At 31.4% G+C, this 17,144-nt stretch overlaps 1 protein-coding gene across 1 annotated transcript; it reads left to right on the forward strand.

Annotated features, from left to right (window-relative positions):
• Positions 1-12,554: 12,554 nt before the first annotated feature.
• On the forward strand, positions 12,555-13,265 carry LOC126774898 (uncharacterized). Its single transcript, XM_050496551.1, has 2 exons — positions 12,555-12,754; positions 12,828-13,265. Exons 1-2 carry the CDS (start codon positions 12,713-12,715, stop codon positions 13,188-13,190), a joined length of 405 nt encoding a protein of 134 aa, XP_050352508.1. The 5' UTR covers positions 12,555-12,712; the 3' UTR covers positions 13,191-13,265.
• Positions 13,266-17,144: the final 3,879 nt, after the last annotated feature.

Genomic DNA, 17,144 nt, shown 5'->3' on the forward strand with positions numbered 1-17,144 from the left:
TTCATGATTGTGGCATGTAGATAACATGAAAATATCACGTTTGTCGTGCCATTTGAGGCACGTCATGCAGTCATTTTGTTGAGCGGTGACTTCACCCTTTTTCAATGGTTGGTGTACCACCTCATAAGGAAGCCCTCGCCTTATTTTTCTGACAGTTCCACAAAAATCAGTTTTCTGGTTTTTAAGAAATCTAGCTAAAGGTACACTGGTATAATAATTGTCTGCGATCAAAATTATACCTTCATTCAATAGATCACGACTCAAATTTACGACAACAGATCCTGGTTTATCTAAGCCTTCAACTTGTTCATCCTGGCCACAATAAATTTTATAGCTCCAGGTATATCCATTTGAAGCACATAATTTATAAATTTTCATACCATACTTGTTAGACTTTTGAGGATTAAATGTTCTAAATGCTAATCTACCCCTAAATCCAACCATAGACTCGTCTACTGCAACTATTTCACCAGGGGTATAAATATTTCGACAATTAGTAATAAACTTATCAATAAAAGGCTGAATTTTATACAATAGTTGATTCTTGTGGTCTGCTTGATTATCAGAAAAGTGCCAACATCGTAAAATTGAAGAAAACCTATTATATGACATGCCAATTTCATGAAGAAGTGGGTGGTAATACAACTTATCCTTTTTCCAGTATGATTCTAGAGTAGGAAAACTTAAAAGGCCTGTGAAAAGATACACTCCCAAAAACCTGGTCATTTCTTCTGGAGTCACATCTTTCCAACGAGTAAGACGACAATTGCGTGTGTTGCTTCTGCCTGACTCTAACTGTTGCCTTGCATATCGGTTTGTTTCGGCCACCATTAACAGAATGAGATCACGGTCAAAAATAGCACAAAAATATTCCATAATAAATCGTCATTTACATGGAATAAGGCTTCATGGCGTAGTCCCTCACTATAACCTGTAAAACTTTCTCTGGGCAAAGTTACCAAATTAGTATGCCAATCTTGAGAGGGCGGGTGAGTGGGAGCTGGTGAACCACTTGGTTCGACAGGATCGTTAGTTTCCATTATAAATTGCTCAATTACCTCAATGGAATCTTCGTTTTCCAAAAGTTCTTGATCTTCCAAAGGTAACTGGATATCAATGGAATCACTGACTGCGGCATCTTCTAATTCCAAGAAAACTTCATCTTCTCCATCACTTTCTTCCAAAATACGCAGCAAATTAGCATCACTTAACGGTCGGGAACTCATTTTTGTTAACTATTTTGTGCAACAATAGATCTGCGATGCTCGATTAATTATGATTAACGTTTATAATTATTTTTATGCAACTACCGTAAGAAAACTAAAACAATTAGTTATATGAATACCCACATTTTTTGCTTCGACGTTCCCTGCATCATATGTGATACACTAAAATTAAGGACGAGACGTCCTTGTATCACATGTGATACATGCTAAAAATAACTGTAATATTACAGTGACGGAGATTTCAAGTATAAATTTATTAAATGTGAAGTATTTCCAACTACCTTTAATAAAAAAACCGCAGGACGCCACGTGAAGGTTGTTGGATTTGGCCTGGACAGTCAACGTGTTAACATATTTTATAGTGACCTAAATAGGTTTAACCAAAATCAATTTCATACAAGTTTTCCGATCTACGATGCTTGTAGCCCGAAATCCCGTAACCGTATTGCTTAAAAAATATTTTAATGTTGGATAGACCATTTATCGAGGAAAGCTATAGGCTACATAACATAACGCTACGACCAATAAGAGCGGAGCATCAAATAAAAATGTTGCAAAAACGGGGAAAATGTATTCCTTTTGTGAGCTTTCGTTGCGTGTACTGCGTAAACGGTTAAAGTTACACAATAATCATGTATGACGAAATTGTTCCTCATGAAAAGTTCTAAAAAAAGTCTGCGAGAGCATTAATTCATATGAATATATGAATACGAGAAGAGGTTTCCAGCTTTAAAAACTGCTTAGAATTCTTAAATAACAAATTTGAAGAATTTAATAAAAGAATAAATAACAGCGAGACTGAAATCAAACGTATATCTGAGCAGTGTCTGGAAGTCAATTCTCTTAAGTCAAAGGTAGAAGCCATCGAAGTCGAAAACAATAGCCGCGAGCAATGGTCCCGTAGATCCAACGTAGAGATATATGGAATACCCGAAAAAAAAAACGAAAACCTATTCACCATTTTACAGGACATCGCTGGCAAGGCCGACTTCAACCTCAATGTTAATACAGACATAGATTTCATCACAAGAGTTGCTTCTAAGGACAAAGATGTTAAAAGAGCTAAACCTATTATTGTAAAATTCCTTTGTCGCTGGAAAAAAGATGACTTTCTGTCTCGAGTGAGAAAACTTAAATTGAAATGCCATGACATCGGCTTCTTATCAAATAACAAGAATATTTATTTCAATGATCATCTTACAAGTACAAATAAGTTACTGCTACAATTGGTAAAGAAGACTTGTAAAGAAAAATCCTATAGATACGTATGGGTTAAAAATTGTTGCATAATGGTACGCCGAAATGATACCAGTCCGGTTTTACATATAGTTAATTCTTGTGATGTAAAAAAAATTGTTTAAGTACTATCGTATATTGCAAAAAAAGTATTTCCTATATTATGTTGTATTCTCTTGTTGTTATTTTGTATGTTATAAGGCAGGCTCTGTATGGCTATTCAATATTCTTATACTGCATTTTATTTATGTATCATTATCCTTATTTGTTATGTTTATTCCAAGTGTATTTCGCTGTACTTGCTTCTAGAATAATATACTTAATGCTTATATTTCTAAGAGCGTATTGGGCACTTCGCAGCTACATTATTCAATTATATTATTTGCAAGAGAGCGGTAATCACTTATCAGGTGTTACTAGTACATTTGCTGAACAATTAGCAAATATTTTAAATGATATTTTATTGTGCACAATTGCCTTTTCCGCTTATAATGGCTAGGGATCTTAGTATTATTTATCAAAACATTCGTGGACTCAGATCTAAAACTAATATTTTTTATAGGAACCTTATTCATGTCGACTGTGATATTATATGTCTTAGCGAAACCTGGCTGAATGAGTCTCTATTTGATTCGGAATTCTTCGACACACGGTATTCTGTATACAGAAGCGATCGTGATTACACTTTACGAGGAGATAGCTTAGGTGGCGGAGTTCTGATAGCTATAAGATCTCATCTCAATTTTCACTCCTCATCTAAAATAAATTTGACAAATTCTGCGTCTGAAGTGATCAAAGTTAGCTTATCAATTAACTTGCTACCAACATCTAGATTAGTGCATATATACTGTTGTTATCTCCCTCATGGTAAATACCACTATGAAACATTATGCGAGTTTTTTGAATTAGTATCATCAGAACTCATTTATAATCCTGACGACATTTTTTTAATATTGGGAGATTTTAACATTTCAAATGCTAAATGGAGTTACTGCCAGAATAGTATGGATCTTCAGAATATTTCTGACAATGACATTCTTATTGACTCTATATACCATTTTCTGAATTTTAATAACTTAAAGCAATACAATACAGTACCTAATATTAATAATAGATTTCTCGACTTAGTTATAAGTAATTGTGAATGTTCAATAGTAAGACACAGCGACCCACTTGTACCCGAAGACTCACATCATCCTACATTACTCATTTTACCTAAGATAACCGTACCGCGTGCAATTTCTAAGGCTTCTCGCACCATACGCATGTTTCATATAGCCGATTATACAGCAGTTAATAGAGCTCTGGGTGACATTGATTGGTTTGATCTCCTTAGTGAATCAGATATTACAAAAGCAGTAGATTTATTTTATGAAACGGTTAACAATGTTATACGTGAAATGGTGCCAACAAAAACTGTTGTATGCAACCGTCATTATCCATTCTGGTACTCAAAATCATTAGTAAAGATTATTGCTGAAAAACTTAAATATCACAAAAAATGGAAAATGTACAACAGAAATATTGACTATGATACTTTTTGTTTATTGCGGGAAAGACAAAAAAGGGTTCAGATTTATTGCTACGACAGTTACATTAATTATTCCGAAATTCAAATTAAAAAGAACAGTAAATTTTTCTGGACTTTTGTTAAATCGAAACATGCTTCTAATTGCTTCCCTGAAACTATGTTTTATAATGATTCAGTTGCTACTGGTGGCAATGATGTTTGTCAATTTTTCAGCCAATACTTTAATTCGGTCTATGAAGCGACAGTTTCTGGCATTTCTGATCATGATTTAGATAATGTATCATCCAAGACGCATTTAAGTATTTGCTCTATAACTATTACACAAGAGATGGTCGAATGCTATCTTAAAGGTCTTGATATCAGAAAGGGATACGGGCCTGATGGCATTCCTCCTTTATTTTTAAAATCATGTCGCGCTACTCTATCATATCCGATCTATTTGTTATTCAATAAATCGTTGACTACTGGTAATATGCCTTCTGTATGGAAGCGATCATATATAGTACCAATATTCAAATCAGGTAATAAGCACGACATAAAGAATTATAGACCTATTTCTAAATTATGCGTCATAGCGAAAACTTTTGAGAAAATTATCTATGATTCTATCTTTCCTTTATTACGTCCAGTTATTCTTGAACAACAACATGGATTTGTTAACTGTAGATCGACAGAGTCCAACCTCTGTGAGTTAGTGCACCGTGTTTCTTCATCTATGGATAAGGGCAACCAGGTAGATGTAGTTTATACCGACTTCTCCAAGGCTTTTGATAAAATTTCACATAACATATTACTTAAAAAATTGAAAGAAGTCGGTATACACGGCGATTTACTTCGGTGGATAAGTTCATACCTTCGAAACCGTAGCCAGGCTGTGACAATCAAAGGTTATTGCTCATCCTTCTTTCCTGTCTCTTCAGGTGTACCTCAGGGATCTCACCTTGGCCCCCTGCTTTTCAATTTATATATTAATGACGTCAATGGCATAATTAAAAACTCATGTATTCTGTTATACGCAGACGATATGAAAATTTGTAGAGAGATTGCGACTCCGTTGGATTGCTCACTTTTGCAAGAGGATCTAGACAGATTGTGTCTATATTGTAAACACAATTCTCTATATTTAAATATAAATAAATGTAGCGTCATTCCTTTTTCACGGAAACGCGATCTTACTATATATGATTATCGTCTAGACGGTGTTGAGATTAATAGAGTGACCGAGGTGAGAGACCTGGGTATACATCTGGACAATAAGTTGACCTTCGGTTTGCATATAAGTAAGACAGTGGCTAAAGCTTGTCGAATGCTTGGTTTTGTGTTTAGAACGTCGAAAGATTTCAAGAAAACTAGTACCCTAACTCTTCTATATAATTCCTTTGTACGACCTATCCTCGAATACGCTTCCACTGTTTGGAATCCGCATTACAAAACATACATACACCGATTGGAAAGAGTCCAAAATAAATTTATAAGATTTGTGCGTTTTAAGGAATTTATACATAATAATGAATGCTTAAATACGTTATCACTCGCTGACAGAAGAGCGATCAGAGATCAAATATTCTTATTTAAATTAATTAATAATTTAGTTGATTCCCCGTTTCTCTTAGGTTGTATTAGTTTCCGATGCTCTCGAATCACCACACGTAAGTGCTTACTTTTTAATCCATCACTCACCCGAAGCAAGTATGCGCAAAATATATTTGTATACAGAGCCTGCACCGATTACAATAAACGATTTAGCGAAATTGATTTTTTTACAACAGAGAATGTTAATAAAATAAGAAAATTATTGAAAGAATACTTGTTTAATAAATAATTAATAAAATTAATATTTTTTTGTAAATTAATAATGTATATGTATATTGAATCAATTACTTGCCATAAATTGATGATTTATGATGTTACTTTAATTGTTGAAAAAAAATTTAAATATTTTTAATGACATTGTTTATATTTATGTTCATTAATATTATTGTAATTTAACTTCTTGATTTTTTTTTTTAACTTTGTAATTAGTCGATTTGATTGTACTCGTAGATTGCATTGTATTTTTGTCTCTTTCTGTTGTCTTTTTTACACGCATACTCTAACATTTGTACTATTTTTAAGTGGAAACTTTATTGGTTTATGATTTAGTAATAATTCCTTAATTCTATGTAATAACACACTGTATGTTTCCCAAATATAAATAAAATAAAAAATAAAAAAAATGAAGGATATCAAGATGAGATCATAGACAGTTTTTAGTATTTTTCATAGTTTTGACATATTTCAACAGGTACTTGAGTAGGTTGTTTGAGAATACTCATATTTAAGTATTTGTTTTCGGTATGTAAATAACTTTGTAAGTTAAAGTTATAAGTACGAACGAAACGAAATATCTACTTAGTATTTCGTTTCGTCGCCGCATATATTTTAATACACACACAATCATCAATCAATCAATCAATCACAATAAGTAAAGCACAGGGAAATCGGAATAGATTTAAGGGAATGCTGTTTTTCTCATTACCAATTGTATGTTGCCCTATTATATATAGAAAAATATAATATAATATCCCACGAAAATAAAATTAAAAATGTTGATATTTTTATTATTAGACGTCTGCTCTTAGTGATTTATTTCCCTTACTTCGTCAATGCACAACCAACCTTGAAAACTAAGATGCCATATCCCTTGTGCCTGTAGTTGGATTGGGTCACTCACCCTTTAAGCCGGAACCACCTACCATGGAGTAACGTATTATTCGGTACGATTTTTTCCTATTATTTAATTATTTTGAAACAAAACATTCTAATCTTTTTAATAAAGAGATAAAATAAGAGAGAAAATAAAACGATTTATAATTGTCTTCATTAATACTCGGAAAAAAATTAGGTTATCATGTTTCGTGCCAGGATCAATAGGTCATCATTATTTAAGCAATAATCACGTTACTGAAAATGTTATTGTCATTACTTCTATACGACGGGCTGAAGGAAAGTGAAAAAATGTCCAAGCTGACGGTATGTAAAATTTATATATTAAAAAAAAAATACAAACTTTTATTAATATACACAAAAAACATTTAGAGTACTAGCTTGTTTTTGTCACCAAAAGTGCTTGATAATTGTTACGTGAAGTTATATAAAAGCTCGTAAAAACTATAGAAAAACATTTAAAATTTTTAATTTATAATTCTGTATAAATTTAAATAGAATAGAATATAATCAAATTGAACATTAAATAAACAAAAGGTATATTTTTAATTTGAATAACCGAGTTATTTCATCAGTGTTTATTTTCATATTGTGTCCGATAAATGCAAACTATTAAAGAAACGACTGAAGTTGATCAGCAGTGCTATTCTGTAAGAACTCACTTCATTATTCAACTGAAATGTTGACAACCGACTTAAGGTGATATACTATTTTGATTCTTGTATTCTTGAAATGTTATAATGATTATAGTCAATGTCGCATAACACTTTTTGGCATTTCACGACCATTTACTGCGATGAGTTTCGAATTTGTTCTAACGGAATACTGTGTGCTTAATTTAGATGTCATGTGTTACGAGCGATAATACTTGCAATCTCTTTATATTCTTAGATCTTAGACAAATTAATGTTTTCTTGTTTATGTATTAATTTAGCTTCATCTTTTCAGTACATCCTCGTTCTCATGGCTGTATTAGCCATTGTTGCAGCTCGTCCCCAAGACGGTAATGTTTTATTAAAATATATCCTATATGTTATGTACACAACACGATTCGTCTAGATTTCCACAATTAGATTGTTTAATTCTACTTGGTACCTAGCTATTTACACATAATATAACACAAAAACGATACCTTTGTCGTTTCACAATAATAAACAAAATGTATCGAGGAAGGTCCTCCTCCCATCTGCGAATCAGGGTTTGTTGAGCTAGAGCCACCTTCGTCCCACCTTCGCTGGCCGCCGTCCACGACATCATACGGTAACCACGTATCGCTCTCACCGCTATGATGATGATATAAGTATAAGAGCCTTATTACGCGCGGTAAGAGCGTCCACCCATATGGGTGCTCCATACAGTGTTCTAGAACACAACACATCAGCGTATAGGCGCTGGCATGGAGTTTCTGCCTTCAGGCCTAACCCAACCTAATCTTTCTATTCGGTCCACCATGTTCGACGTTCCGACTTGATCGACCCACCCTGAACACGTACTGAGCTTCTGAAAGACCCGACCCCGCCCTTCGAGTTACTGAATAACACGGGCAACGAGAATCTTCTCGAAGCCTTGCCGGCCTCATTTAGCAGCACAATCGGCCTATATGCGGAAGGAGAGTTTACATTAATTAACCGTATCTTATGCTTTTATAAGCTGATTTCATTAAAATACTTTACTGTTAAGTTATTTACAATCTTAAACTCGCACATACATACACTTTAAACTTTGCATTCTTAACTGTAAATTAAATTAGATTTGTTTAAACTTTATAATATATACATATATTTAATGTGTTTAAAGCACCATCTTTAATTATTATTTTTTTATTTTAGCATCCAACGTCGATGACGGCAGTCAAGGTAATATTTTAAGTTTTTGTCGAAAAAAATAAATAAATAAAGAAAAAAATAATTTTAGTTGGCAGACGATGTAAACATTTTTTATCTAAGTTAAAAAACATCCAACTTACAAGCACACTGTCTCAGTTTTTCTTATTTACTTAACAATGCATTTTTATTAATTTGATTAACGCACAAGGGACATCACATCCTAATTACCAACGTTGGTGACATATTAACGATGGATTGGTAGATTATATAGTGCCAATGTCTATTGGCGATGATGACCACTTACAGATGGCCCATTTGCCAGTTTTCCTACTTACTTTATATATTTTTACACTTTCATAAGACAATTATTATTGAACCGTGTGAGAATCAAAGTATAATAATTTGATTGTCTCTTGATTATATCGTATTAATTAATAAATACAATAACTGATAATTTATTTGTTTTAGTGTCTGTCGTCGATGGAGAAAATCAAGGTAATAATGTCGAAACACACATATTATGGAGTATAATTATATATACACTGTTTATTTATCAAAAATTTTTATCGTTTACGATACATAAGATACATATTTGTAAATGAGTATTGACCGAGAGATAAAATGTACTATTTTTGTGATATATTTAATAGTAATGTTTACTTTTTTTAATTTAACCCCGTCCACAAGATTTATAGATCACCTTTTTTACATATTATTGTTTGCATCTGTAAAACAATGCTACTAAATTCTGATTAATAATAATTATACATCAAAATTTCGAAATAATTTTATTCGTGATTTCAAAATATTTGGCATTGGAGACATCGAATGAACATTATTTATTATAAAAACTACGTCTTGTTTCTTTATCTGTTTTAGAAACTAACTAAATTTTTGATATCCATAGATAAAAAAATAAATTATTAAAAAAAAAAGTGTTTCTTAAACAAGTTATTTTTTATTACAGTGAACGTTGTGGATGGAGGTAGCCAAGGTAACTATTTTTTTTATAAATATTTAAAAAAAACTTGCCGCTTAGAAGTGTAAATTTTAATGAAGTAACATATTTAACTTATTCATAGTAATTTAATGTTTTATATGCATGTTCTGCATTCCAACATATCGTATAATATCTCATAAATAACTTTAATTAATATCTCACACATGACATTTCAACTAAAATAGTTGCCAATTTATATGTTTGCAAAATATTTGCAACTCTTCTGAAATTCACTCACAATTACAGAACAAAATATATTTTTATTGATAACTTAAATTATTTTAGACTTTCAAATAATTTCACTATAACTTAAATGATCAAAGATAATCTTTACCACCATCAAGCCTATTTATAATTTTTTTTTTCTTTTTCAGTTCATGTAGTAGATGAAGATGGTAAGTATTGAAATAAATTATTTTACTTATTGATTCAAAAAAATGTATTAATGAATGCATTATATTTTTTTTAAATAAATTAATTTAGTTTGGCACTATAAAAGTGTGTGTGTGGTGCCAAACTAAATTAAACTATAAAATGTTAAAAAATGTATTTTAGTCAATAAAAAACAATGTTGTTACATTCAAAAAACTGTAACGGGCCTAAATTTACTTTATTCACGTGATTTTTTTCCTCATTTTTCTTGCAATAATTATATAAACGATTTTCTTACTATCAATATTAATGTATATTATCTAAAGATAAACACAAAAAATTACAAGAATTAGTCTTTTCTATTTTAGTGAACCTATTATCTTGACATTATGTGTTTTTTCAGATGGATCACAATTTTTGCGGAGCTGAATATAATTAGACACATTAAGAACTTTTATTATCTAAGAATTCAAAGGAATATACTTCATAAACGTCATAATTTCATTTAAATATGCTGATATTCATTTTTAAATACAATTTAGAGCGATATTTATGTCTTTTATTGCTACTTTGATAATAAAACATGTGACCTCAGATTAAGCAAAGGGGTCAAGTCCGCTACATCCGCTGGGATGGTTGATTGATCGAAATAAAGACCGCATTGTTGTCATTATGTAATATACTAACATAGATTGACAGTATAATATAACCAACAATAATTCATATATATATAACAGATAATAATATTATACTAATTCACATATCATTAAACCTTGTCCTTACAAGAAAGGAATTACGACGAAAAATCGGTTTTTGTTATTGTTTCACGCAAAAACTACTAAAAGGATTTAAATGGAACTTGGGATTGAGATAGCTTATTGGCTACCTAATACCCACCTTCTGTCCTTACACACGCCCGTATTTAATTACCTATTAAGCAGATATAGGCAACGTAAAAGGAGTAAATTGTAAGTTAAATTGGTTGGCGGGTTTTTCCGCCGAGCGGTTGCATTTCAGCAGAATCTTTACTAAATCCGATGAAGCTGGGTAAACGATACAGCATATTCAATAGTAGTGCCATTCATATTCTCTTAGCTTACCGACAACCATTGCTTAAAGCTATGTTTAAGCCAGCACTTTTTTCCAATGCCAAGCAGTTCACTCTAATGAGTAGCGGACGTTGAGGTGTCAATGGCTCATGGTGTTAGTGTGCACGTAGTTTCATTGTTCAGAACTGGTTACAGCATGTAGGGAATGCTATATTGAAAGGCTTGACTTGAGTCTGTATTAGTCTCTCAATGGTCAGCTTACTCAAAAAGTGCCACTTAGCTTTACAAGGCATAATATCACGAATACTCCACAATTAATATAAAAAATAAGGTTTAAGAACGGCTGTACTTTATCCTTACATACTAACAATGTTCATTTGATACAGATTTTACATAAACCAAATTATATTAAGACGCCTATTATTTTTAAATAGCAAATATTTTGAAAATAAAGTAATAAATAAAAATTAGCAGTAATTATTTATTTTTATTCAGTTCATCATCATCACCACAGCTGGGATCTTCTGAGATATCATAATCCCTAATAAGGTGCCAGTCCATATCACCAAAGTTTAATTTAAACATCATTTTAGGTTTCGTACTCTTCAATTAATTGTTTACTTGAAAAAACACATGTCTACAAAACTTTATAGTATTTCTTAGGTATCCATATTATTAAAAAAGCAATATCGAATATCAGAACAGCGGTATTCAAAATATAAATATACAAGTATTACGTATATAACACTAAGCAGCAGCGTTGAAAATTCACTAGAATCTTTTTTTTTTTAAATCCAGTCCAGCCTTTTGGATGTCAATGGTATATACTATATCAGAAATTTAAGCAGAAAGAAATAAACATTAATCTATTTTATTATTTTGATTTCTTTGTATATCAAAAATATATTTATCTGTCCAACATTACAAACAAGCTTAGAAAAATATATTTTTAAAAATAATTCTATAACTCTGTTATAAGATACGACGTGCGTTGAATGTAAGTACATTAGTAAGTACTAGAAACTAGGCCTTGTATATTATGATAGATATTCTAGCCGGTCGTACGTAACACATTGCTAATTGCCTTCTAGACTTGTTCGACGTCAATTGAATCATGCGACCGACTGGATTGTACTTTTAATACACAGATTATTGAATTACTTGTACAAAAAACACTAAGAAAAAATATACTCACACTTAACGTAAAAATCAAATTAAAAAAACCTGCACTTTTAATAGTAACAATTCTAAACATAACATTTTATTTAGTTGAATTTGATATTTAATAATTTATTTTAACGATACCAATATTGTTATCTCACGTGGAGTTACGGAATAACTTATGTATTTCATCGAAGATTACACCACACGAACAATATAAACCAAGTAACAATGTCGCATCACTAAATACAATGTCTTATAATAAGATGCATACAACATAACATTATTAAGTACCAATCACGAGGAAGCATACATATGTACATAGGTAAGACAGTAAACATCTTAAGTTATAACGTGTACAATGTTCAATTGTTTGTGCTACGATTTTTAAATTACACGAATATTATTTAATTATCAATTTATATTAAGACATTGTTCCAAATAAAGATACACAAATCATCCCAATGACATCACATATTAAAAGAGTTTACAACTGGCTTTAATTGAGTGAGACGACGCTGTACCGATAGTCAGCGACTGTTTCAATCTCGATTGCACCACTCGTGTCAGACAAGTTACGTTCTAGAGCAATATAAACTACTACTATGTCCACTTACATCGTTGGATTCATATTCGCATTAATCCTGGTAAGTATTTAATCTATACATTTCTTTAAAATATAAAAAATAAACGGTCATGTGATATTTATATTTTTTACAGTCGGCGTTTCTGATCGCTTGGATAGCGTATTGCATGTTTTGTAAAGAACGACATAAGTCAGAACATTATCAGTACAATGTGTCAGATTTGCGTCGTAAGAATTACGAAATCGCCCAAGAGCAGCAGGAATGTAACACCAAGGAAGTAACAGCTGGTATATTCATGATGCCGTCTCGACACAAGCAGAAAGAAGAATATACTTACGATAAGAGACCAGATTATCCAGAGGGTATCGTTATGAATCCACAGCCTAGAACTGATAAACTGATTGAGATATTTAATGACAGTCCTCAGGACACAGAGATGCGGAAATGTGTCGAGTTCGATATCGACTCAAACGTTCGATACCATAGTGATGTATAAATGTATTACGCAACCACTTGTTCGATTACAATACACATTTAGTATTATGTTTTGTATTATATTCCACTGTATGTAATTCTAAGGTAACTTATTTAAATAAAAGTATTTTATTTTATTAAAAAAAGTTATTTTAATGTAAAATTTACAATGCAGATAAATAATTGTTTAAATATAAACTATTTTAGTTTACATATTGAATAATAAAAAAAAACTTAGCTATATCTATTAAAGCTAACATAATTGAAAATATTTAAATTACGAAAACTAATAGACTATGTCATCAATTCCGTCTTATATTCTGCTTTTTATATTCTACAATGATTTAACAAATTTATTTAAAAATAAGAAAAAAAATTCCAAAAGATAAACGATTCATAAGGCAACTGTAATTCCGACTACGTTTGTAATTTGTACTGTTAGTTTAGAAACTTTATTTGACATTGATTTTCGCTTCTTATGTCACAAGTTAAATTAAATTTTAAGACAATTAATTTTATTGTACGTCACCTACGCATATGTATTAAGTATCCTAAAGACAGTATAGCGGCTATCGGCGTATAATATTGCAATACTTTCAAACTGGTTACTGTGTAAGGCTCTTGACCCCGTCCGCCATTTTGTCAATGACACTTTTCTCGGTTGGCTTGAATACATTTACAACTGCATCACCAGCGTCTGTTAGGGTTTTTACAACATCATTCCAAGCACTTTTCATAGATTCCATAACATCTCGTTTAGAACGTGCGTCAGACTCTAACGATAAAGCTGATACATATATCGCAAAACACTGTAAATAAAAAATAAAATTATATACTATCTTATTATAGATACTATACTATCTTATTATTAGGATCTTAAATATTGCGTAGAGTTTAAAAATGGTAATGGATATTATGTACTCCAAGCCGATTGCGGTTTGGGCAGCCATATTCAAGGTATATTAGCTAATTGCACAGGACATAATATAGCGTACAAGTGATTGTGCTAACTCGAGTGCACTGCCTGCTCCCTGACTCTCATAAACCCATTGGACGTCAAACCTGACACGACTGAAAAAAACGATTAAGACGCAGAACCAATTGCTTTATATGAGTGGGAGTGTACTCTTTTTTTATATGCGCCGGGAAGGCAAATGCCAAACTGCGAATTCTAGACTTCGGGCTGTTACTGAGAATTTTCCGACAGAAAAATCATTATATTGGGCCGATCCAGGGTTGTACCCAGGCCCTCGGAATCTTCGGCCTTGTAAGCTAGCCACTAAACCAATGAGGTAGTCAATAGAAATGTTATGACATGACCACTTCGTCATTATCCACTCATTTATACAACTAAAAGACTATACGATTCAACGATATTATCCAATATCGTCATTTTGCCATTGCTTATTACATTTTAAACACATTTCTTACAAATTTGAGGCAAATATAATGTTAGATACGATAGTACCGGTAAAGTGACAAGTATTAATTATGCCATTGATATGCAAAGAAACCTTGTTATTTTTTGAAGATACCGATGGTACGTATTAAATTTAACACTAGTTAGTACTTATATAATACACATACCTATTATTAAGTTTCAAACTTTTTGATCATGAGAATTCAATGAGAATTGATCAGATTTATTATTTAATAAACAAAAATCAATAAAAAATATTGATACACCTAGGAATAGTTTTTATAAATATTCTTCTACTAAGTAAATTGTTACTAGTCATATGTTTACATATATAACTCATATAGGAATGGCGAACTCAATGGCATGCTCATAAATGGGGAATCGAAATAATTTCTATTTAGACTTCGTTTGCTACAACTGTTTAGTAAAAAAAGAATTTGTCCCAATTTCTGTTCATTTATGGGAGCGAGCGTGGGCGCAGCGGAAATTGTGCGGGTATTCATTTGTTCAGATTAATAGCACGTATATTTATAGAGTTACGTACATTAATTAATGTGTACTGGTGGTAGAGCTTTGTGCAAGCTCGTCTGGGTAGGTACCACCCACTCATCAGATATTCTACCGCAAAACAGCAGTACTTGGGATTGTTGTGTTCCGGTTTGAAGGGTGAGTGAGCCAGTGTAATTACAGGCACAAGGGATATAACATCTTAGTTTGGTGGCGCATTGGTGATGTAAGCGATAGTTAACATTTCTTACAATGCCAATATTTATGGGCGTTAGTGACCACTTACCATCAGGTGGCCCATATGCTCGTCCGCCTTCCTATTTTATTTAAAAAAAAATGTAATTCGATGATTTTTATTGCAATAATCACAAATACCAAGCAAACATTTTAATTGTTTTTTTTTTAAATGATGATAATTGCTTAAAAAACCTTGTCAATCAGAACATTAATATACTCTCCAAGGTTATGAAACATCTAACAAGAATATATTTATTTCGCTTAAAACATTTTATAATATATGTATATTCGAATATTATTGGTGAAGAATTATTTTTATAATATTAATAAAAAAAGTCTTTATTTGCTGCTAATATTTGCCAGTCTACGATTTAAAAACCATTTGACTAATTTAAAATATTTATAGATTTTACCAAAAGGTATGTTTGTCAATTAATTTGCAAGGTCAGATTCGTTCATTGTTTTGTATAGTGCAGAACAAAAATGTAAATAAATAACTAAATATGTCCATATCAAATGAAGTAGCATAATTTAATTGTTTAAAGCCATGACGTGTACAATTCACTATAATTGAATTTAAAAAAAAAGTGTTTTGCGAAACGAAATGAAACAGCGTTAACAAAGCAAATGAAATATTTCATTTTAATAACATAACAAAACAATTTGTTGATGTTTTTATTGCCCTCACTTTATCAGAAATACCGGTATTTCTATATATTTTCTTTGTTTATAAATATTACACGAAATTTGATCCGGATTTCATAACAAATTCTGCGTGAACATTTCATTATTAACGTATGAAGCAATAGTAGAGAAATTTAATGTGTTATTAAGTCGTTGAAAGGTTCTTTTTCGGATTCAAAAAAATCGTATGAATCAAAATATTTCTTTTATATAATTATTTAAACAAATATCGTAAAATAAGGCCATTTTTTCTGACCGAAACCGGGACGGTTTGCTAGTACAGTATAATTAATTCCACAGGATGATATATCATATTATTATTTGTTTGGTATAACCAAGTGTAACCAATAAATTACGACTTACAACTTACGATATTAAAATGAATGGTAAGATATTAAATGATTGACTGTATTTCCTTATTCAATACTTCTACTAAATAATGATAAAAAAAGACATAAAGTAGATTCGAACCTAACCTATGCTTTGAACCAATAGGAATGACAACGAATCATCTTAGTTCTTCTTTATAAAGTCTTTAGGAACTTATATCTATAATACTTACAAGATATATAAATATTACTAGTCGATAAGCCATTGTTGATATGTAGAACTGATTTCTTAGTGGTCTGGTTGATATAAAATCTGAGGTCCTACTGATTTCAGAAGATCAACAGGAAAGTCTGATTTGCTTCGGCCACGCACGTGTGTCAGAAATAAGCGCGAGGACTATATAACTGGGGACAGTACGACGCACAAGGGCTGCGACACAAGAGATTTACGTTTTTTAATATTATTTGATTTAAACTTAAATTGTTATAAGTTAATTTAACAATTTTTTGGATGAACATAGTTAATTATTTCGACAACGTTATTCTACGTCTATTCTACATCTACCTTATTCGTTATCATAGAAATAGGCCAAAACAATCGCAATTATTCGCGCTTAAATGAGAAATGTTGACGTAAATTATGTATGCATGATTAGTTTAATTGCTTTGAACATTATTATAAATAGTTATACCTACCTATTTAAGTAGTTTGAAATCGGAAGTGTAATGGAAATACATATATTCAAGAATAAATAGATCATGAACGGTTCTGTTCTACTCGCAAATTTTGATAATAAAT

The sequence above is a fragment of the Nymphalis io genome, chromosome 17, assembly GCF_905147045.1.
Source record: "Nymphalis io chromosome 17, ilAglIoxx1.1, whole genome shotgun sequence".
Classification (NCBI taxonomy): Eukaryota; Metazoa; Arthropoda; class Insecta; order Lepidoptera; family Nymphalidae; genus Nymphalis; species Nymphalis io.